The sequence below is a fragment of the Fistularia commersonii genome, chromosome 13 (assembly GCF_037954325.1).
Source record: "Fistularia commersonii isolate RoL2024-O1a breed Wild chromosome 13, RoL_Fcom_v1.0, whole genome shotgun sequence".
NCBI lineage: Eukaryota > Metazoa > Chordata > Actinopteri > Syngnathiformes > Fistulariidae > Fistularia > Fistularia commersonii.
Window position 1 is genome coordinate 4,244,286 of NC_141296.1, and position 22,019 is coordinate 4,266,304.

At 37.7% G+C, this 22,019-nt stretch overlaps 2 protein-coding genes across 3 annotated transcripts in view; one reads left to right on the top strand and one right to left on the bottom strand.

Annotated features, from left to right (window-relative positions):
• The first annotated feature begins 3,261 nt into the window (after positions 1 to 3,261).
• On the top strand, positions 3,262 to 5,953 carry tlx3a (T cell leukemia homeobox 3a). Its single transcript, XM_086158070.1, has 3 exons — positions 3,262 to 3,795; positions 4,709 to 4,946; positions 5,493 to 5,953. The coding sequence occupies exons 1-3, from the start codon at positions 3,369 to 3,371 to the stop codon at positions 5,674 to 5,676; spliced, it is 849 nt and encodes a 282-aa protein (XP_086014196.1). The 5' UTR covers positions 3,262 to 3,368; the 3' UTR covers positions 5,677 to 5,953.
• A 1,944-nt stretch (positions 5,954 to 7,897) lies between these two features.
• kcnip1a (Kv channel interacting protein 1 a) overlaps positions 7,898 to 22,019 on the bottom strand; it is a 45,083-nt gene continuing 30,961 nt past the window's right edge. The window contains exons 2-8 of one of the 2 annotated variants that reach the window (XM_086157751.1): positions 14,915 to 15,039; positions 13,662 to 13,731; positions 13,498 to 13,568; positions 13,305 to 13,412; positions 13,090 to 13,194; positions 12,447 to 12,509; positions 7,898 to 9,238 (exon numbers count right to left, since the gene is read on the bottom strand). In XM_086157751.1, the coding sequence (XP_086013877.1) occupies positions 9,191 to 9,238; positions 12,447 to 12,509; positions 13,090 to 13,194; positions 13,305 to 13,412; positions 13,498 to 13,568; positions 13,662 to 13,731; positions 14,915 to 15,039 (590 nt within the window). In that variant the 3' untranslated portion in view covers positions 7,898 to 9,190. Of the gene's footprint in view, positions 9,239 to 12,446; positions 12,510 to 13,089; positions 13,195 to 13,304; positions 13,413 to 13,497; positions 13,732 to 14,914; positions 15,040 to 22,019 lie in introns of both variants that reach the window. The other variant, XM_086157750.1, reaches the window with a different exon arrangement.

Sequence of the window (22,019 nt, forward strand, 5' to 3'; positions counted from 1 at the left end):
CGCCGCCCCCGGGTACCGAGCTGCAGCCCAGACCCCCGATTATGCAGATCAAGTGGTAATTTCTCAAACAAATCGCACTCTTTCACTCTTTTGTTGTCGTTTTTTTTTTTTTTTTTTTGGACTTTCGGAATCATTGTGTCAGCTTTTTTATATATATATATATATATAAAAAAAAGAAAGATTGATGCGCGTCTTAATTGCCTTCTTCTGAGTAGGGTTGGATAAACATGTGTTTTTATGTGGAATTAATTGGCTCATCTGCGGGTCTTTTTTTTTTAGTTTACATAAAATTAAAAAATAAAATAAAAAAAAAGGGAACATCCAGGGTGGTAAATTCGGAAGGCCCTGGCAGGCGGGGGATCGTCCGGTGTGTCCCGGTGGTATCTCGGTAGGTCGGAGCTAATGTGTCATAAACACTCATGATCATTGGATTACAACGGATTACCAACAAAAACATCTGCAACCAGAGTGAATCCGTCTGTGCGGGAGAAAGAGGCGGGGATGCGGGGTTGCGGGGGTTGGGGGGTGGGGGGATAACCTCACCCCCGAAGAGGAGTCCGGATGTGGAGCCCTATAGTGTTTCACCGACATGACGCAATGGTTATTTTCTTTTTTTTTTTTCTCCCGTGCCATTACAATCCAGTCATAATAAACCCAATTATTCCTCGAAATAAATTTTAAAAAATCATTAAGAGAAATATGGACACGTTTCTCCAGGATGACAGCTCTAAAAGACCAATTCTCCCCCCATCAAAAGCCACCGGTGAGTTCGCATATGGCGGCGGGAAGCGGCCAACAGTTCAGTCTGTCCATATTGCCAAACAAACACCTCGGGCCTCGTCCCATCTCATATTGCTTCATAAGACTATATTGTGAATGGCGTGTGTGTGTGCGTGTGTGTGTGTGGAGGGGGGGGGGCGTCCTTTTTAAAATATATATTACCCACCTGGGTGTGTTTGCATCTCAGTGTAACTGTTTTTTATCTTCCACACACACACCCATACCTAACGAGAGTAATCTGTTTTTGTTTTTTTTTTGTATTATTTTTATATAAAGTGTCAGATTAATTGGGTTCTAAACAAAATCTTTGTACTTAAGACCTTAAAGCACTTTATGGCCTTGACTTTGACACTCTATACTTTTATTTGTATTTGTCACCCCCCCCCCCCCCCCCCCCCCCCCTTTTTTTTAACTGTTTATACAATGTCCTACTATTATTCATTATTGTCATGTTTTACTTGAAAGTCTAGCACAACAATTTCCTTCGGGATAAATAAAGTGTTCTTATTCTTATTCTTATTTATATTCTTATTCTTATTCTTATTCTTATTCTTATTCTTATTCTTATTCTTATTCTTATTCTTATTCTTATTCTTAAAACAAAAGTCAAATAAACATGGGATATAAGTGGAACGATCTGAAATGTGACTGTTTTAGTTCGGGACGGGGAAATAAAGGCAGCAAAGACAAAGAAAAATGTATTAATAAATGAATATTCTGCTTTGTTAGGGTGAAGTAATGAATTTAAAAGCCACCTGCCGCATCCAAACCGCAAACGCATTAGTCTGTCCCGGAGACAAGTTAGTGAAAATGTGATTATCCGGTCACTTTGGGCGCCGGTTACATTGAATCTGAGCGCTGAGCAGCTTCCAGAGCCGCAGACACTTTATCTGAGGTCGCCCATGGCCTTTTCCTTGTCAGGTCATTTAATGTGGCACGGAAACAGGCAACAAATAAAGCCTCACAACGCTTTGCCAAACTGGATGGGCGACGGCCAGCGTCCGACGAGAAGACCCCGCCGTCCTGCTTGGTTTTACGCGCAAGGAGCGCGTCATCAGTGCGTAACTGCGCGCAACCCCCCAAAAACGTTTTTTTTTTCTTTCTCCATCCCAACCCCTCCTGGTGAATCTAATTAAAGAAAAAAAAACACATGAGCTTTATCATACAAATACTGATTTTAAAAAAATGACAATTTTATTCAATTTTGGGTGTTTAAAAATAAGTAAACTTAACCGAAACGTCCAGATTTTAAGTGGAACAGCCCTAAATCAAACCCAAAGTGACATCTTGGGGACTTTTTTTTTTTCCTGATAATCCAAGTTTAGAAAGTTTTGCAAAAACAATATTCATATGGGGGGAAGTTAGAGGAGATAATTGGGATGAGAGTGTAAAATATTACATTTTCATCACCAAACCAAACATCCATAACACTCCTCAGTGGTCCCTGGTGTCTGAAGAAGCAACAACATCAATTTGAATGAAATTGTCACCATTACCATGAATAAATAAAAAAAAGAAAAGAAAAAAAAGAAAAACAGAAAAATCCAACACTTTTATATATATATATGCACATATACACATGCACATATACACATATGCAGTGTTTACGTATATATATATATATATATACATGCACTTAGCATGCACATATAGATAGATAGATAGATAGATAGATAGATAGATAGATAGATAGATAGATAGATAGATAGATAGATAGATAGATAGATAGATAGATAGATAGATAGATAGATAGAAAATCAAGTTTAATGTAAAAAAAAGTTATTTTGATATTACTTCCCTTCTGAACAAAAGCATTGATAGCTCGATTATACAAGTTGTCCTTGTCGTCCTTCAGTTCAAAAAATACCTTTTAGTGAAAATCACTGATGAATATCATTTCAATCTTTTTTTTATTTACCAGTTTTTTCTTTCCAAGATTGGCAGGTGAGGCACGACCTCTCCTGCCTCCCCTGACTGCACGTAAGATGTTTTACTTGCACTGTCAACACCGTTTATACTTAGAATAATGTTTACACAACCTATTTATTATCAATACACATCCAAATGCGCTGTGGAAAGCAAAGTATGAATTTCATTGTTTCATTGGGGTGTTTCCACACTGTGCATATGGCAATAAATCTTTGAATGTTGATTTTATATATATGTATATGGATAACAAGCTGACGTGGGTGTTTATGGGAACTCGGACCGTGGGGCCTTACCCACCATTCAATTAGTCATCGTGGTGCCAGCCAATGAAAGGTGGAGAGAGAGAGAAAGAGAGAGAGGGATGGAGAGAGAGAGGGAGAGATGGAGGAGGACGGAGGAGCTCGTCTGGGAGGAGGACAGAGCGTCACATCTCTCGAAACGCCCGTCAAAGTTTCACGCAGGCAGCCGTGGAGAGGACACGCTCCGCGCCGCCACGGGGGCCTGTTGGAGGACGCGTCGGATGTATTTTTTATTTTCTGCCGGGGGGCGCAGTGATGGAGACTTTTGGGACAGTTTGACACTTTAAAAACACCTCTTTTTTTTTTTTTTGATTAGTATTTTTTTTTTTTTGTAGTAGTAGTAGTAGATTTTTCTGTGAGATGGAGCAAGCGCCCAGCGCACCGAGCCCTCCGCCCAAACCGGCCCACCATGAGCCCATCAGCTTCGGCATCGACCAGATCCTGGGTGCCGGGACGGAACCGGAGAGCGGACGCACGGCCGGGAGGCAAAACGGATCGGATTTAAGCACCGGGGACGGTTATTACAGTCTGGGGAGTCCGACCGGGGCCAGCGGCCCCTCTTACACGGCGTTGTCCATCTCACTCTCCGGCATCGTGCCTCCGGTGGAGGCGGGCGGTTCGTACGCGGAGAGCCGGAGCCTCGCCAGCCGGGGAGTGATCCGAGTCCCGGCCCACAGACCCGTGACGGCCCCGGGACCGCCGGCCCCCGTCCAGAGCGCCGTGCCCGGCTTCGGAGGGCTGTGTTTCCCCTGGATAGGAAACAGGTTCGCAAAAGACAGAATATCAGGTAAAACAACTGTTTCTTAACGCCTTATTTATATTTGAATTTCATATAGCGCATACAGATCGATACTTGGTGCTTTTTTTTTTTTTTCCTCCCAAAATAATGTATTAACGCGCGTATAGATCGATACGCGGTGCTTGTTATTAGTTCATTTTCTCCCCAAATAATGTATCAACGTGCATATAGATCGATACGTGGTGCTTTTTATTTTTTTTCCTCCAAAAATAATGTATTAACGCGCATATAGATCATTACGTGGTGCCTTTTTCCCCCAAAAATAATGAATTTCACTCGACATTTATTCAAAAAAAGCGAACTCTCTACTGGGTTTTTAAAAAAAAATATATATATTTGCTCTTTTTGGGGGTCATTTATTTCCAAACCACGCAAAGTAGATAAACAAACCAAACAAGTTAAATCCAAAAATGGAGCAAAAGCCTCTCTGTCCAGCCGTAATAGAGTTTTAAAGTATTAATGCATAAATAGCATAAATCAACATTCAATATATAAATAGATATCACACTGTTTTATAGAAAAAGGAACGGTTGGATGTGGTATAATTAAAAACTATCGAAACTACGTGAAAACCGATGTATCAATTATTACAAATTGCGCCATGCTCCCTACATTTAAAAAAAATAAATGATGTGGGGAAAAATATCACAGACTGGAGAAAATGTATAATATGAACATCATCATTGTGTTTTAATAGTTTTAAAGGCCTACTCGAACCAGCGCTGTGATTTTATGCTTTTACTTACTAGGAGAGCAACAGTAAGTTTAAAAATGAATATTTCTATTGAGAATTATAGCTCCCATTAATATAAAGAAGCGTGATTTGACGCATTCAACAGGGGATTTAAATTCACGTTGTCACATATTTGGGATGTGGAATTATTCTTTTTATCCTCTGCAGCTGCTCTGGTTCCTTTCACGGTCACCCGGCGGATAGGACACCCGTACCAGAACCGGACGCCGCCCAAAAGGAAAAAGCCCCGCACGTCCTTCTCCAGGGTGCAGATCTGCGAGCTGGAGAAGCGCTTCCACCGGCAGAAATATCTGGCCAGCGCCGAGCGAGCAGCTTTAGCCAAGAGTTTGAAGATGACAGATGCGCAGGTCAAAACCTGGTTCCAGAACCGCAGGACGAAGTGGAGGTTGGCATTTAAATCCCTTTCACAAAATAAGAGAAAAAATACTTTATGGATCCCCATAGGGAGGCAAACAACAATTATGATATCAATAAATACTGGTGTGAGTATAACTAGAGTGACAGTTAAAAAGAAAGCAAAGGACAACCACAAATAAATAAACAGTGGAGTGAACGAGGAGAAAAAAACAAAACAAAAGTGAGAATGTGAGACTGTACAACCAAAACCACAACAACAAGGATAAGAACATCAACAGTGATGATAGCGATGACAAAAATAAACAGGAATATTTCCAAATTTGAAATTGCGGAAGTGCACGCAACTAAGCTGCAAACTGTGTGTAATTACAAATTAATAAACGTGTAATTACACAGTATTACAAGGGGCGAAATCTCAAAGGGTTTCACGTTTCTACATTTCTGCGGCGTTGTCTAAAACTAATCATTTTCAGCTGTGATTTTCAACACGGCCTCACGAACGGGGCACGATACTATCATCCGTCGTGATCATTATGGTTATTATTGTTATTAAACGTCCCCTGTCTCTTGTCAGGAGACAGACAGCCGAGGAGAGGGAGGCGGAGCGACAGCAGGCCAATCGTCTGATCTTACAGCTGCAGCAGTCCGCCCTGCAAAAGTCTCTCAGCGAATCGGCGGTGTCCGATCCACTTTGCGCCCACAACTCGTCCCTGTACGCCCTGCAGAACCTCCAACCCTGGGCCGAGGACAGGGAGTAGGGATCCCCCCGGGAGGATAAATCCATCGAAACAGTCCCCGTACGAGGACGGCGGCTGCGGGACACCGGGATCCGTTCAATGGAAGCGAAAGTTCGTGCAAAGACAATGTGAAGAAAATCGTGACGGCGGAAGGAACGGTTCTGAAAGCGGACCTGAGAAGTTGGTAAGTGTCTCTGGATGGACGTCTGAATGTTGCGACTCGCGCTCTGGACCGACGAGACTTCTTCTCATTTCCTCAAAAAAAAAAAGAAAAAAAAAAATGAAGAAAAGGAGAACTGGAACATACAAGATGTCATTAAAATTTCTGTGATTGTCTTTTTTTTTTTTTCTGCTTATTCTACTTATGACGGATGAATCAACCAATGAGCAACAGTTTATAATTCACAGTAAAGATGACATGATGGAGTTTTTTTTTTTTTTCTCAATTCAACAATCTTATGATGGTAAAACCCAGTCAAAACAAGGCCTAATTTGTAACAAAAGGGGAAAAAAAAGAAAAAAGAATGTTGACGCAAACAGGGTGTCATCATGTATTTTATTCAATCTTTTTCTGTGTTCAAAAGCAAGAATGCGAATAAAGAATAGGAGGGGACGTGTGGAAATACCCCTTAACCCTCATATTATGTTATGACCCTTAACATAATATGAGGGTTACGGTACATTGCGCCACCGTCGCCCACCTGTGCACACCCAGGCGTCGTCCCGTTTGAGAAATAACATTTAAAATGTTGTACTGAGAAAAAAAAAAAAAAAATCGGGGAACGGGAATTGTTGTTCTGTCGTGGTTAAAAAGAGGGAAAAAACACACGGCGGTAAAGAAAAACAAGGACGCGAATGTAAGTTGGGTAATAAAGTGAGTGATGCATGTTCAGTAATGGTGGTGTTTTTTTTTTTCATACACGCATTACCGGCCTTTTGCTGCGGGTCATGTCGGGGAAGCGGGTTGGATAATAGCATAAACAATTCCCCCTGCCGCATTTTGCTCCCGTTGTTTTTCCCAGCGCCGACTCCACCGTGAAAAGACACCATTGCTTTGTTTGGTTTCTTGAAAATGTTTATTGAGAAATATAATGATTTTATACAGTATGCGATACACACGTTACACCGGACGGATTTATATCGTCCTTCTGCATGCCTGTCGATCGTCGCGTCCGTCGAGACTTTTCTGAAAAGTGTGTCTGAGACCAACCCGGGGGGGGAAATGTTATGATGCTATAATAGCACAGTGAGGCGGGCGAGAAAGGAAATCGTATGTAAAATCTTTATTTTGTCCAGCTCCAACCGCACACACACACACACACACGCGCACACACACAAAAAAACGATGGCTCTTGATTGACACATGGCTATTTTTCCTTGGTAATCAGTGAAATGGTCGAACCCTTCCTTCGTGTGATGCAGCCGGCGCGCCACCACAACAGAACACCTGCTTCTTCCTCACAGTGAACGCCCAGTTGACGCTTTTTATGCATTGTTATTGAAAAAAAAAAAAAGAAATAAAAAAATAGTCCACCGGTTGGGGTGCGAGATGAGTCCGCATGCTGAAATAAAAGACTGGAAATATTTAGGCAAAAAGAAACTCCCTCACACACACACACACACACTCGCGTACATCACTTTGCATTCCTCACCTTTAGAATATAATAAGGATTTCTCAACCTGAGGCCCATTTTTTTTTTTTTTTTTTTTTGCAAAACTTGCAGTACATGGGAGAATAGCTTTTTTTTCCCCCCTCCTGCTGAGAGGCTGGAATTATTGTCGTCCCTCTTCGTGTCTGACAACGTTTAGGAAGGAATCCGTTCTGAGTTTGATTTTGCTTAGGTTTCAAATCTTACGACCGTTACGTCCTCAAGACATCAGATATTCAAACAGCGAAGTAAACACTCCCGGCTGCCATTGCTCTCGTTAATCTCGCAGGAATTTTCATCACGGGTTTTAGCGTGTCCGCAAAAAAAGTAACGTGACCTCAGTGTTGCAGATACGAGCCAGGTCTATGAATCGCCATCGCAGGGAGTCTCCACGTGAGACTCTCGGGATGCTTTTAGGTGATTTTTCGTGTTTAAACGCAAGATTTCTCATCATCGCATCAAATCTCCACTCTTTAGCGCCCAGATCATTTTTTGTGTTTCTATCCAAGCATTGGGAAGCTTGCCAGTCGCGATTTTGTATCCCTCCCAAAATCGGACAAATCTTCCAAAACGTCCGAAAATGTGCAAACACATTTATTTTTCTCTTTGAATAAATCAGGCCTTTTCTGAAATGTCACTCTAAATATCTGTTAACGGTTATTTCCCCCGCTTCACACAATGACTCCTAGAGAATCAGAACTTTACCAGTTTTGCTCCTTTATAAATAGTCACCTTTTTTTAAAATGTTGATTCTTCTGAGGTGAAAATAAAATATTTTATCCTTGACACAGTCTCCGCCATGTACATCTGCAAAAGAGTCTCCCCGTCAATTATTACAGTTTATATACATGTGAAAATAGGTCCCAGGTTGAAAAACTCCAATTTTTTTTTTTTGTGTTTTTTTTTTTTTTTGAGTTTCTTTTAAATTATTTTCTCAAATACAACCAAATGGATATGTTATTAAAAAAAAAAAAAAAAAAAAACCCAAACACAGAGATAAGAAGGAGCAGATATAGGGGGTGGAAGTCAAGGTCACAAATACAAGTTAGATTCCGGCAACCCGGCTGTTACGACACTGAAAGCACTGACTGACACCACATGAAAACACGCGGGAGGAAAAAGGTCGCGGGACGGCGGACTGTTGCAGGCCGGCCTGAGGTGAGATGCAGATCCGATCCACGTTTTTGTTTTTCTGTTTTTTTTTTTTTTTGCATGATGTTCCGTTATACTGTATTGCTCACAGTTCTTATAGCACATACACATTAAATGCCATTGGTCTTGCATGCTTTTGCACCACTGCGCATATTTTTTTTTTTTTTTTTTTTTTTTTGCACCGATGAAAAGATATTCACGATAAGCGCAGCCTCTATACGCATAAAGGATGTGTTTTTATTTACTCTCGTTGTCGAGCTCCTCTTTTTTAGGAAATCCAGTTCTGGACAAAACTGAGATTTTTTTTTTAACGTATTAGAAAAAAATTCTTCCGGATGTGAGAAGCTCGGTATTTATTTATAAGAGGGGCGTGAATTTCACATTGTCTGCGGTTAAGAGTCACTGCAACAAACAGCAACAGACAAGGGGACACCGAGGCGACGTATAAGCTCATGGCAAGGTCGAATGAAGGTGAGGTGCTCGAGTCTGCGGGATTTTTCCATCACCGTTGATTTTTCGACAGCAAAATCCCTGTTTTTGCAACACGGGCAAGTGACAAGACAGTTTTGTTTTTCTTCCCCCCATTGGCTGATAAGTGTGTTTGTTTTCTTTCTTTTCTTTTTTTTATTATTTAAGCCGTTTAGTGTTCAACTTGCTGTCTCCACCTTCGACTTCTCTCTCTTCGCCTCTGCCTCCTCCCTCCCGGCCGTCATGGCGTACGCCTTCTTTGCTGTCTAGATGACGTTTTCGAATAGTTGGAGAGACCTCATGATGTTTTCATCCTGTGAAAAGCAGAGATTTGAACATCGAGAAGATGGACAGAGTGAGAACAGCAATATCACTTACTGGCCACTAGAGGGAAGTGAAACCCTGTGAATTTAATCCATATTGGCGCGTGACCATCAAAAAAATAAATATAATAAATTCAAAAAAATTGAAAATGAAATATAGAATAAAATTAAATGAAAGTAAAATGAGTTACAAAAATTTAATAAAATAAAAGACAATTAAACAAAATTAATAATTATAATAATTAATTGGAGACCCCAAACCAGGGGTGTCAAACTCATTTTCACCGAGTGCCACATCAGCATAATTGTTGCCCTCAAAGGGCCACATTTAATGGTAAAGGTATATATGTAACTACATGTAATTTAATTTAGTGTACCGTATTTTCCGCACTATAAGGCGCACCGGATTATAAGGCGCACCTTCAATGAATGGCCTATTTTAGAAATATTTTCACATATAAGGTGCAGGAAGTACTGTAGTGGCTGGAGTTGCGTTATGCATCCACTAAATGGCGCTGCGCTAAAGGGTACATCAACAAAACAGTCAGATAAGTCAGTCAAACTTTATTACTAGAAGACAAACCAACATTCTGACAACTCCATTCACTCCCAAAACAAGTTAGTGCATTCACAATACGGTACCGTACGTACCGGTAGCTCTTACCGGTATTTGCGCCGCCTTCGTTAAAACCAATGTAGTTCCAACTCCATTTGTCACAGTTCAAAGCTTTTCATAAAACGAAAGCACCGAGAAGGAGCGCCTCTAAATTCACTGACCTTCATGTCGCTAGCTTCTACTTGCCGTTCTCTGTTCAACAACCCAGTGTTCGAGTTTGTCCTCCAACTGTGGCCGTCTCGCTCTGTTTGCTCGCAAACTCCGTTTAGTCTTCTTTACTCGGCGCAGGTCATCTTGTCGCTTCCTCCACTTCCGTACCATTGATTCATTAATGTTGAATTCTCTCACTGCTGCTTTATTCCCGTGTTCAACTGCGTGACCGATCACCTTGAATTTAAACTCTGCTTCGTAAGCGTGTCTCTTGAAATTGCCATTTTGGGGTCTTTATACACACAAGTGTTATGGGACCGGAACTCCCCTTTACCGTTTTTACCGCTGCTAGTTTGGCGACTGTTGCCCCCTGACAACGGTCGCCATGATTAACCAATATTGATCCATATATAAGGCGCACTGGATTATAAGGCGCACTGACGGTTTTTGAGAGGATTGAAGGCTTTTAGGTGCGCCTTATAGTGCGGAAAATACGGTCACTACTCCTTAATGTTGAATAACTCTGAATTTATCACTCATTCAAATCCAAAATGGTACACATGCATTTGCATAGATGTAAAAAATATATATATTTTTACCAGTTGCTCCGTTACAAAGCTAGTTTTCACTGCTGCCGTGTTTTCGGATGCGGCTTTCGTGAACACATTCTGCTGCCATCATAGTTTGGCATTAAATTCTCGGGCGATTTGTTGTCGGCGTGCTGGTCGGGTACAGGAGTTCTTACGGCTCCAGACTGATCCCACCACGATGCACCGCCAAACATCTGAGGAAATCATTCCTACACCCGGCGGTATTGGTGTCGATGGAGTCATCGTGCACGATAATTCTCCGTATGTGCAAAAGTTCCATTGTCTTCAATGCAATAAATCTTTTACTGTACAACAACCCCTACTTATACACAAAATCACTACATGTATACTACTAGTATATGCACATGTACATACAATTTTCAAATTCCTTTAACTTTATTTTTTATTCATTTATTTGGATCCTTACAATACTTTTCATTTTGTTTTTATTATTCGCTATTTTATTCTTTATCTGAACTTTATTGATCCCCATAGGGGAATTTCTTTTGTCACAGCGGCATAACAGTTATTGTGTGAATAAATATGAATATGAATATAAATATAAATAGAGACATTTAGATAATAGCAAAAGACATCTACAAATAAATAGACAGCAGTGAGAAAAACAACATCAAGGATCAGAGTGGAAAAAAAAAAATGAGACAGAAAGGGTGGAAATAGACGACCAAAACAACAACATAAACAGAGTGCTATTTTGTAATTGCTATTTATTTTTGTCACTCTATTTATATTGTTGTTTAGTTTTAGTTGTGTATTTTTCACCCTCACTGTTCCTTGATGTTGCCCATTGTCACCCCTGATGTTGTTGTTGTTGTTGTTGTTGTTGTCTACCTATCTGCTGTCTATTTATCCGTGGATTTTTAATTATTTTTATTTTTTTGTATTTCTATATCCTGTCTCCATTTATTCTCATATTTATTTACTTTTTTTTTACATAACTGTAACACAAAGGATTTTCCCTATGGGTATCAATACATTTTATCTTATCTTATCTTATTTGTATTTTTCAATTCCACTTGTTGAAAATGGCATTGATGTGGCTACACTGCAATCTAATGGCCGTCATTTCACAGGTAACATGATCTTATGAATTGGCCCTCAGATCAATATTTTGTGGCCCCCTGCCTGAAATCAAATCTTTGTGTTAGTGCGGCCTGCGTGTTTTATAGAGTGGGTTTAAAAAAAAACTGGCAAGGAAAACATGAAAAAGTAACTTTGCAATGTATTTTTTGCTTCAAAATGATTTTTTGATGAAAAAACATATATGACATTGTTAAAATTATCTTTTCTTTTCTTATTTCTATAAACACCACAAAAACAATGATATGGTAAAAAAACGGGCAAAATTAAAAAGATTGATTTAATAACCAGAATAGCCGCCATGAGCCCTGTAAACCTTATACCTCCTCTTAAGCATGCTAACAATCAATTTTCTAATAAATTCTATTGGGCTATTTTCCCACAGTGACAAGATTCTCTTTTGAACTCAACATTATTTTTAGGGATTAATTTGTCATGTATTTTTCAAACGATTTTTATCATATACGTGTTCACCTCCCTTATACTAAAACAAGGGAAAAATTTTGACTTAGTGTTACTTCTAGGTGATGATTTTACTGGTTCGGCCCCCTTGACATCAAATTCGGCCGTAAATGAGTTTGACACCCCTGATGTAGAGTGAGAGTTACAAAGTATTAGCCACTGAAGATAAAAAGAAAACAGGTAATTTAAAAATCCATGTGGAAATTGTTTGGCTTTTTGGTAAACGGCAAATTCAATAGAAGAAACAGGAAAGCATCGGTAAATCTGTCCCCTAACTCACCTCTTGACAAGAAAGGATGAATTCATCAAGAGTGACCACCCCGTCTCTGTTTTTGTCCATTTTCTGCAGAATAAAAGGTACAACCATTGCTCTTTTGCACCGGAACCATATTCATTCTCCATCCTTGACCTTTCAACTACTAAAACCTGACCAGCATCAATTTAATTTTTTTCCAATTTGTGTATTTCAATGATTGACATCAATGGATCTGATCAGCAAATCGTCTTAAAAATGCATATTGTTATTGTTTTTTTTTTTTTTTTTTCCCTACTTTTATCCCCCCAAAATGATGCATTAATTACAATTCTGTGAATTTTGTCCAAATTTTTTATTCTGGAATAGAGGTTCCTTTTTTGACTGAAATCCATTAACCATTGAGCCATTAAAGTAACTTCTTAAATGAACTAAATAATTATCAACTGTTTTGAATTAACTTAAATTTGCTAATATTTAGCTAATAATAAGATTGTGCTTTGCAGGAATTTCTTCTTTGCAGCACAAACACACTTGTTTTTTGCTGTTATACAGTCACTCAACTGTGGCTTTCTGCAAGAAATTGGCAAATTGTACAATTTTGTTCAGCATCATCAATTTTATTTATTATGATAAAAAAAAAAATTAAAAATACGTCTGATTCCCTCACCTGAAAGAAGGCGTCAACATGCTGTTTGTGCGCATCAGTTTTCAAAACCGGGTAGGTGTATTTCCCCATCATGTCATAAATCGCTCTGACAATGTCCGTCATCTCCTGCGAAACCCGACGGACCCGCAAAGACACCGAACGTGAGACGAGCATAAAAAAAAAAAAAAAAAACGCAGTCAATGCGTCAAAAAATAAATAAATTGTCCCACACGTACCTCTTTATTGATATACCCATCTCTGTTGATGTCATAAAGGTTGAAGGTCCACTGGAGTTTTTCAGTGATGGAGCCCCTCAGCAGAATGGAGAGGGCCGTTACAAAGTCCTGTCGGAGGGAAAGTTACAGCTCGATAAGACGGCAGCGACGTGAAATCACAAATCAGAAAAGAAAACGTGACGATCGACCGAACCTCAAACTTTATGGAGCCTGAATGCGCCGTGTCAAATGCATTAAACAGGTAGTGTGCATAGGTGCTGGCATCTGCAGAGGAGGCAGACGGGATCGATAAAGAGACTTCGTCTTTAACCCGACGCGCCGAAATAAACAAAGAAACACCCGACGGAAGCGCTTTACCTCCGTGAGGGAAGAACTGGGAGTATATTTGTTTGAAAGTGTCCTCGTTGACAACGCCGCTCGGACACTCCTGGAAAGACAAGGAAAGAGAGATATTGTTGTGAAACTTTAGAACGTACGAAAATACATATGCTGATCAAATCAAGAAGCAAAATGATGCAAAAAGTAACTCATATTAAACTCGTTGTTATCGTAATAATGATATAAATGTACGTAAATCAAGTGACTGTATCAGTGACCTTGCAGTCAGGGGAGGCAGGAGAAGCCGTGCCTCACTTGTCAAACTTGGAAAGAAAAACAATGTGAAATAAAAAAAAAAATGAAACTGAAAAAAAGAATTGAATTGTTATATTTGTCAGTAATTTGCACTATGAAGGTATTTTTCATTTAACTATATTTTCATTCAACTTTTCATTTAACTTAAAGTATTCTGATTTTTAGAATCAGAATACTTTTTTGAACTCCAAGGGGAAAATAGCTTTTTGCTGAAAGTAGCTCCTGCACAGAGTGAAGTAGGGAAGAATCAAAATAGAAATCTATATAAAAATAAAGAATAAAATAGCAAATAATATAAATAAAAAATGGTAAAGATCGAAAGAAAGAAAGACAGAAAGAAAGAAAGAAAAAAAAATAAAGTTAAAGGTACGTAAAAATATATGTAACATATATACATGGCTATGTATATAAAGAATAAAATAGCAAATAATAAAAATAAAAAAATGAAAACTGTAAAGATCGAAAGAAAAAAGAAAAATAAAGTAAAGGTATGTAAAAATATATGTAACATATAATCATGGATATGTATATAAAAAATAAGAAAGCGATTAAAAAATATATAAATGGTAGGGCACTAAGACCACATTGCTGTCTTTCTGTTTGTTGCTATTAAAATGTATAAACACATTTGATATATGAACTGCATTTCCAAAATACAGCATTTTTTTGGCAACAATTGTAAGTGTGTTACTATTTTCTTGCGCTGAGGGATCATAAATCTACACGCCTCACCACTTAGTGAGGCACCCTGGTCTCCTGCCTCACCTGGTAGGCAGGAGACCTGGTTTAGCATATACCATTTATGAAGAACTACTCTTGCAGCCGTGCAAAAAAGGGTTTGAGTGACTTTTTGTTTGTTCTTTGGATTCTCTTCTCAAAAACAAGCCTTCAAGAATTCATTTTTTCGGGTACATTTTGATGTCTCCATTTACTTTCACTATGTGAATAAAGAGGATGCGAGAAGTGGACTGCCGTACATTTTTAAAGCCCCTGTAAAGCACTTGAAGCTCTCTCTTGCTGAAGTTTGTCAGCGCCTCCAGCTGGTCGAGGCCCTCCGGTCGATGGCACACCATCGTCATCTCCAGGTCATCGTCGGCTTTATCTAGAAAGACAGATGCAAAAAAGAAATACGGAAAGTAGTTACTCACACATTATCTTACAAAAAGCAAATCAAAATGTATTTGTATTTATTTTAATAGATATACCCATTCCTTTTAAAACCATTTTAACCACTTCGTCACTTAATTTCATTGTTTCTTTTGTATTTTGTGAATGTGTAAATGTGTATATGAATTTTTTTGTTTAATGTAATAATAACAATAATATTAACAATAATGCCAGTAATAAAAATAATGATAATAATAATAATTACATAATATTACACAATATTATAATAATATTGTATTATTATTATTATTATTATTATTATTATCATTATTATTATTATATGACACTATATTGATGGTAATAATAATAATATCATCATTATTATTGTTTTTATGGTTATTATTATTATTATTATTATTATCATCAATAACAACAACAACAATAATAATAATAATAATGATATTAATGATATGAATAATCATTATTGTTATTGTTTTATTGTGGTTATTATTATTATCATTATTATTAAAAAGCCATAGTGATTCACACCATGTTGAGGTAATTATATAAAATGACGGTGCTGATAAAAGAATCCAATAACCTTGCTTTTTCTCTCTCTCTCTCTCTCTCTCTCTCATTCACACACACACACACACACACACACACACACACACACAGTCATCAACATAGCTTTTACCTTATACCATTTACCTGACACAGAATCAAAAAGCAAGTCATAAAATATGTGGCTCTAAAAGAAAATTAATAAATCAAACTCTTGGTTTGAAGATGCTTTTTGTTTCCAGTTTCCTATTTGAGGTGAGTGGTCGGGTGGCCACAGATAACCCATGAGTGGAAATGTAACCCCGTCCAAGAGATGAAAACTCCTATCTTGCCTCATTATAACATCATCATAACTTATTAAAATATAAAGTAGTGTCGTACGGGTACAAGTCTGTAATATCTCCACAGGTGTGGGGTTGGGCGAGAGTGTGAAATTACGATATCCCCTCCACGGCTGCGCCAAGGAACATTAATGATGAATCCAGGCCGTACATTTCACCTCTGGCTCAGGATGAGTGGCCGGAGGATTTGCCGACGCACCGCGGTGCAATATCTGCTGAATTTTTTTAATATCGATTACAAATCACTTTCCCCGGAGCTGTTTATCTCTGATTTACAACTGCTTAGTTTTTTTTTTTTTTTTTTTTTTTTTTATTATAAGTGAGATGGGTTTTTGAATCCCAATTTGCCTCTGCAGCCAAATGAGAAATAAAGCAGACAGTGTTTGAAGAGGAGAACGGCTCAGGTTCGTCGCTCGGCGGATGAGGTAGCGTATTTTTAAGAGCCCCTGTTCTGCTTTAATGAAGTGTCACACAGTTCAAGGTTCACTCCGTCCTTCGCTATCAGGCCAAGAAACATCACCATTCTTGAAATAGAAACTATTTTGTCCGTGTGGCGAGTCCATTAGTGCCTTGTAAAACTTCATTACAACAATGCATCTTTATTTCTCGCTCAGATCCGCTGGGTGCTCACACCACGGGTTGCGGGACATTTCCTGTGTCAACCAAAGACAACTTCATCTCGGTGCTAAATTAAAACCCCAGCCAGTGTTCTTATTTAACGCATCAGCAGGCTTCTTCATTCTAGATCCCTCACTAAGGCATTTTGCCATTAATTCTTAACCGGTAGCATTCATTGTAAAAGAGGCTGGGGAAAAACCTTATATAGACAAATATATAGATTTATTTAAATTTATATATATTAAAAAGAAATTTAAAAAAATATATATATATATGTATATATATATACATATATTTTTTATTTTATTTTTTCTAAAAAAAAAAGCTATATAAATAAATATGCTATATAGATAGATAGATAGATAGATAGATAGATAGATAGATAGATAGATAGATAGATAGATAGATAGATAGATAGATAGATAGATAGATAGATAGATAGATAGATAGATAGATAGATAGATAGATAGATAGATAGATAGATAGATAGATAGATAGATAGATAGATATTTTTTTCAATTTATTTTATTCTTTTTTTTTATAGCTGACACAAGTCATTTCATTACTTAGGCTGATGCAGTTATATTTTAAAATGCACTTTTCAAATTTTGTACAATCTATTTAGTGGACCAAGAGAGTTTAGTATTTTAAACTCATGGGTGCTAGAGTTGGTGTTTTTTTATATATATATAAAATGTAGCTGTAAAAAAAATTGTAATTAAACATTTAAGAATAAGAATAAGAACATCTTTATTTATCCCGAAGGAAATTGTTGTGCCAGAGTTTCAAGTAAAACATAACAATAATAAATAAAAGTAGGAAGGAGGGAGAATAAGAAATACAAATAAAACCATAAAGTGTCAAAGTCAAGGCTATAAAGTGTTTCAAGGTCTTAAAAAGTTCAAAGATTTGAATATTGAATATTGAATTTACAACAGATTTAATGCCGCGTTCGTTGTCACACATCTATTTCTTATCAAAAGTCAGTAATGACCGAAAACTTCGCTCACCCCGTGCAAAGCAGTAAATGAAATTGTAGCAAATTACGCGATAATAGCTGTTTTACGAGAGGACCTCCAGGGTCGAGGACAAAAAAAATGATGTGGCACGGTTGCCATTATTTGCATTTCATTATTGTTTTCATAGTTTTGCATTTTTATATTGGTATGAGTGTCAACAGCCCATCACAGCTTTTTAATGATGCATAATAAAAAAGCTTGGTATGGTATTAAAATTAAGCACAAAATAATTTGTCATCCCAACAAGGGAGTCATATACGTCCCTTCACCTTCATCACAGCAACATTATTACAGCATGCTTTTTTTTTGCACTATCCCACTGACGCCATCCGTTTTTTTTTTCACCATCATCTGCGCAGTACTTATATTTATATTTGTATAATGTACACATCCCCAAGGGCTGCAACTATTACTTTCACTGTACAACATTACAAACACACCAAAATTTCTTTAAAAAAAAAAAAAAATCACACAATCTAACTACCTCCTTACCTTACCACTCTTATATGTACAATATTAATATTCTTATTAAATTTTTGCATTCTTCATTTTCATTTCATTTTTTACTACCCACATCTACCTGTTATTTTGATACAATTCTCATATTTTTAGATTTTGTCTTACATTGTTTATATTGTAAATAGTCATATTCATTCGTATATATAATCTTTATTTACATATTATTTTCTATTATTAATCTTTGCACACTTTTCTGCTGTGATAATAGAATTTACTCTGTCCTGGGATCAATAAAGTCTATCTTATCTTATCTTAGACTGGTGTATATTCCTAAATTTACAGGTACTGTTAAACATAACCTTAATTTCGTTCTCTTATAACCAACAAATTTTATGAAGAGTTGTTGACATTGTCACCATTAAAGTAAATATTTAGTTGGTCGAGTGGATTAAAAGTAGATTAACATGATAAAAGTAAACAAAATTTGCTAAGCATTGACTTTCTTTAATTATGGATCAACTAATCCCAACATTGATGCTAAATCTTGATCTCAAACTGCTCTCAGACCTTCAAATTTTGACCCTCACCCTCACCAGAACCACAGGAGTAGCACTTTGCCACATTAGGACAGGCGGAATATAGCCCTGATGACAAATGGTCTGTACAATGTTATTGTTTATACCAGAAAAGGTCACAAATAGAGTTAACACAAACACGCACATGCACGCAGGCAAACCTGCAAGCAGCACGATGTAAAAGCAATGCTTCTTAAAAAGAAAAAGGGTCAAAATGTTTTAGAGTTGTTCCTATGTCAGCGCAGATAAATATAGCTTAAGCCGGTTTACATGGTTAAAATTATCTGACAAAATACGCATATGATGTCTAGACCTGTGAACAGTCCAGACTTAAATACATTTGTTCATCTGCACCATCTAAATATGCCTTACTATATATAAATAGTATTTGCGTTTAGGGAGCTATGTTGTTTGCTGTATTTTTATTTTTTTTGCAGACTATGTTTGCCTTTTTCCATTGTAAATTTGACAAACTAAACAATATAGTGAATATGCTGCTGATGATATATTTAGTATATAAATGCAGAGCTAGCTTACCTACAATTTGTACAATTCTGTACAGTAATTTACTTCTACTACATACATACATATATATATACACAAGTACTGTATATATGCTGTGTTTGTGTATATATATATATTTTTTTTTTTTTGTGTATTTTTTTTTTTAATTTAGTTTTTTTTTTAATTTCTTTTATTTTATTCTTTGATGCTTGCAATTTGATGCTGCCACCCTTTGCCCCTTCGAGACAAAGTTTTTTTCTGATTCTGATTCTGATTTCATAAAGAAAAAGGCCTGTACTGGGAATATGCCAAATATTCTGTATTTGTATTGTTTGCATGTAAACAGTCGAACATGCTATGTCATCATTCACAAACAGTGGAGTACTTTGAGAATGAACACACAGCTGACCAGTACTAAGAAGTAATACTGGGTATAAAATAAATAATTTTATTTAATTGATTAAAAAAAAAAAAAAAATTTAAATTACATTAAAAAAAACATTTTGTAGAAGTGATATATGATAAAGAAAAATAAAGACATTCCCTCCCAGAAAACATAGCCCTCGGTTTCGGTTCTCATACGGTTTCCAGATGGATGCTTGGCGTGTATTCAACATTCGTCTCATTGATTCTTTTTAATAAATCCACAAATCTAAAAACGCACACACTTTCTCCAACTGGATTACAAAGATAGTAGTGACGGTATTGTTGACTCACCCTCCACCATGATGACTCCCAGCAGATGCAGCAGTTTGACGGCCCCACAGCAAAGCACAATGATGGCTATAGTTTGCAAGCTACTCTCACTTTGCTCTTCTTTTTCCATTAGGATGCCGTCTCTTTCTTCTCTTTCCACAATTTCTTTGTATTTTCGCTAGTTTTGAAGTTACGATTCAAAGTTTTAAAGCAATAGCAATACTTCCACTGTAAGATCGGGCGGTCAACAGACCTACGACTTTGTATAACTAGTGTAGATTTTTGGGGTCGTTTCATTCACTGCTGCTGAAATGCAACCCCCTATTTCTCACCAGCCGTCCCATCATCTTTCTTTCTCCAGGAATGAGACCCGCGCTCACCTGCCTCCCTTCATCCCTGTGTTTTTTTATCTCATGGTCCCTCTGGGGACATCTCCCTTTCTCATCCTGACCTCTCTCTCTCTCTCGCTCTCTCTCTCTCTCTCTCTCTCTCTCTCTCTCTCACAAACACACACACACACACACACACACCCTCTCCGTTTTAGTCACTGTGTCCTTCACTCTTCTGGATTTTATGGAAGGACAACACCTGGATACACTGTAACAAATAATGAACTCACCTTTTGCCGGATGTGCCATTGTTAATGTGTGTGTGTGTGTGTGTGTGTGTGTGTGTGTGTGTGTGTGTTGTGTGCTCGCGTGTGTCCAAGACCAGATCAGCAATTGACAAATTGACTCCATTAAAAATGCACAACCCCAGAACAACAGCAGGCTTAATTTAGGCTCAAAGTGACTCTTTTGTGTGCTTTCACTCCTCAGTATAAAACCCAAAGTCATGGGAATTAATGATAAATTAAAAGATATATAAAAAAATCTTTATTTTACAGGATTGCACGATGTATATAACATGTCTGTCGATTTATTTTTATTTTTATCCTGTACATACTCTGACCTGGGAGCTCTTACTGCAAAATTTCACTATGCCTGCACAATGACAAGTAAAAAAATGTAATTTTTGATTCTTGATCCTTGCATAGAGACCAGTCTCTGACCATTTCCATCCAGCAAGGGGCAGCATAAACCAGCACAAACCCCGTGCAGCCTCAACCACGCTCATTAAATGAGTAACTTCCAGTTAAGCTGCCGTGCTTCACTGTGCTGCTCCTCGGGGACGCAAGTACAAAGTGGCCTCTTTATTCAAATAAAATAAATTCCTCTTTCAGTTTGACATTTGCAAAATAGTGCGCATTGAAAATGACAGTTAATGAAAAGTAATGCCTTCTCCCGCTTTAGTCAGTTTCAGTTATGGAGTCAATGCGGATGTAAATGTTAAAGGTGTAATGAGAGATTTTGCATAAAAATAAACAAAATATGTAATATTATGCTGCATGAGAGCGCCGCCGTTACAGGAGAATCCCAGCTGAGCTGTCATGAAGGTTTGCTTAACTCACGGAGATGCAATTAAAAAGCAGAGGGCGCTGGTTTTGGTTTAATGTCGTAGCGGAAAAGGTAGCGTTTTGCTTGATTTGATCAATAATAAAAATAAAAAAATAAAAAAATATATCATCCAAGTTGAACTGAGGTGCATCAGATAGGTAGCACTTGCTTTTGTCTGCAACTTCTTTAGCTATATTTCTCAAATACCTACAATATATCATAATCCTTGTCGTAAACCAAAATGTCAGTTTTTCCTTGATAAAATCTAAAATCCTAATCCACCTGTTAAAAAGGACTGTCTTGCTGAGCATTGATATAAACACCTTTTTTTTTTTACAATTTGACAGTGTCGTAAAGCGCAAAGTCATTTCTTTCGGGGTTTGTTTGAAGGATTAAGTGTTAGTCTGGGTGTCAGTCTGTCACTTTCTACAAAACTACATCCCCTTTCTAAAAAGATTTTATTTTATATTCTTTTCTCTCTTAACCCTCTCCACCAGAGAGCGCGGCCTTTTTTTTTTTTTTTTTTTTTTTTTTTTTAAAGAATCTGAAATTGGCTAATTTCCCGATCCGGAAGCGTTCTCCGAAAAAGTAGACCCTCGGCTCCCGAGGAGTGTGAGGGGAGGATCTGAGGAAGACCTCGAAACCAAAAGCCCGGTTTTGCACCGCGCTCAAGTGACAAACAGAGTCATGTTTCCAAAAATTGCGAGCTCACTGGAGATTACATTTCCGCGGTAAAGTCGATGATGGAGGGCCGACCTTTCGA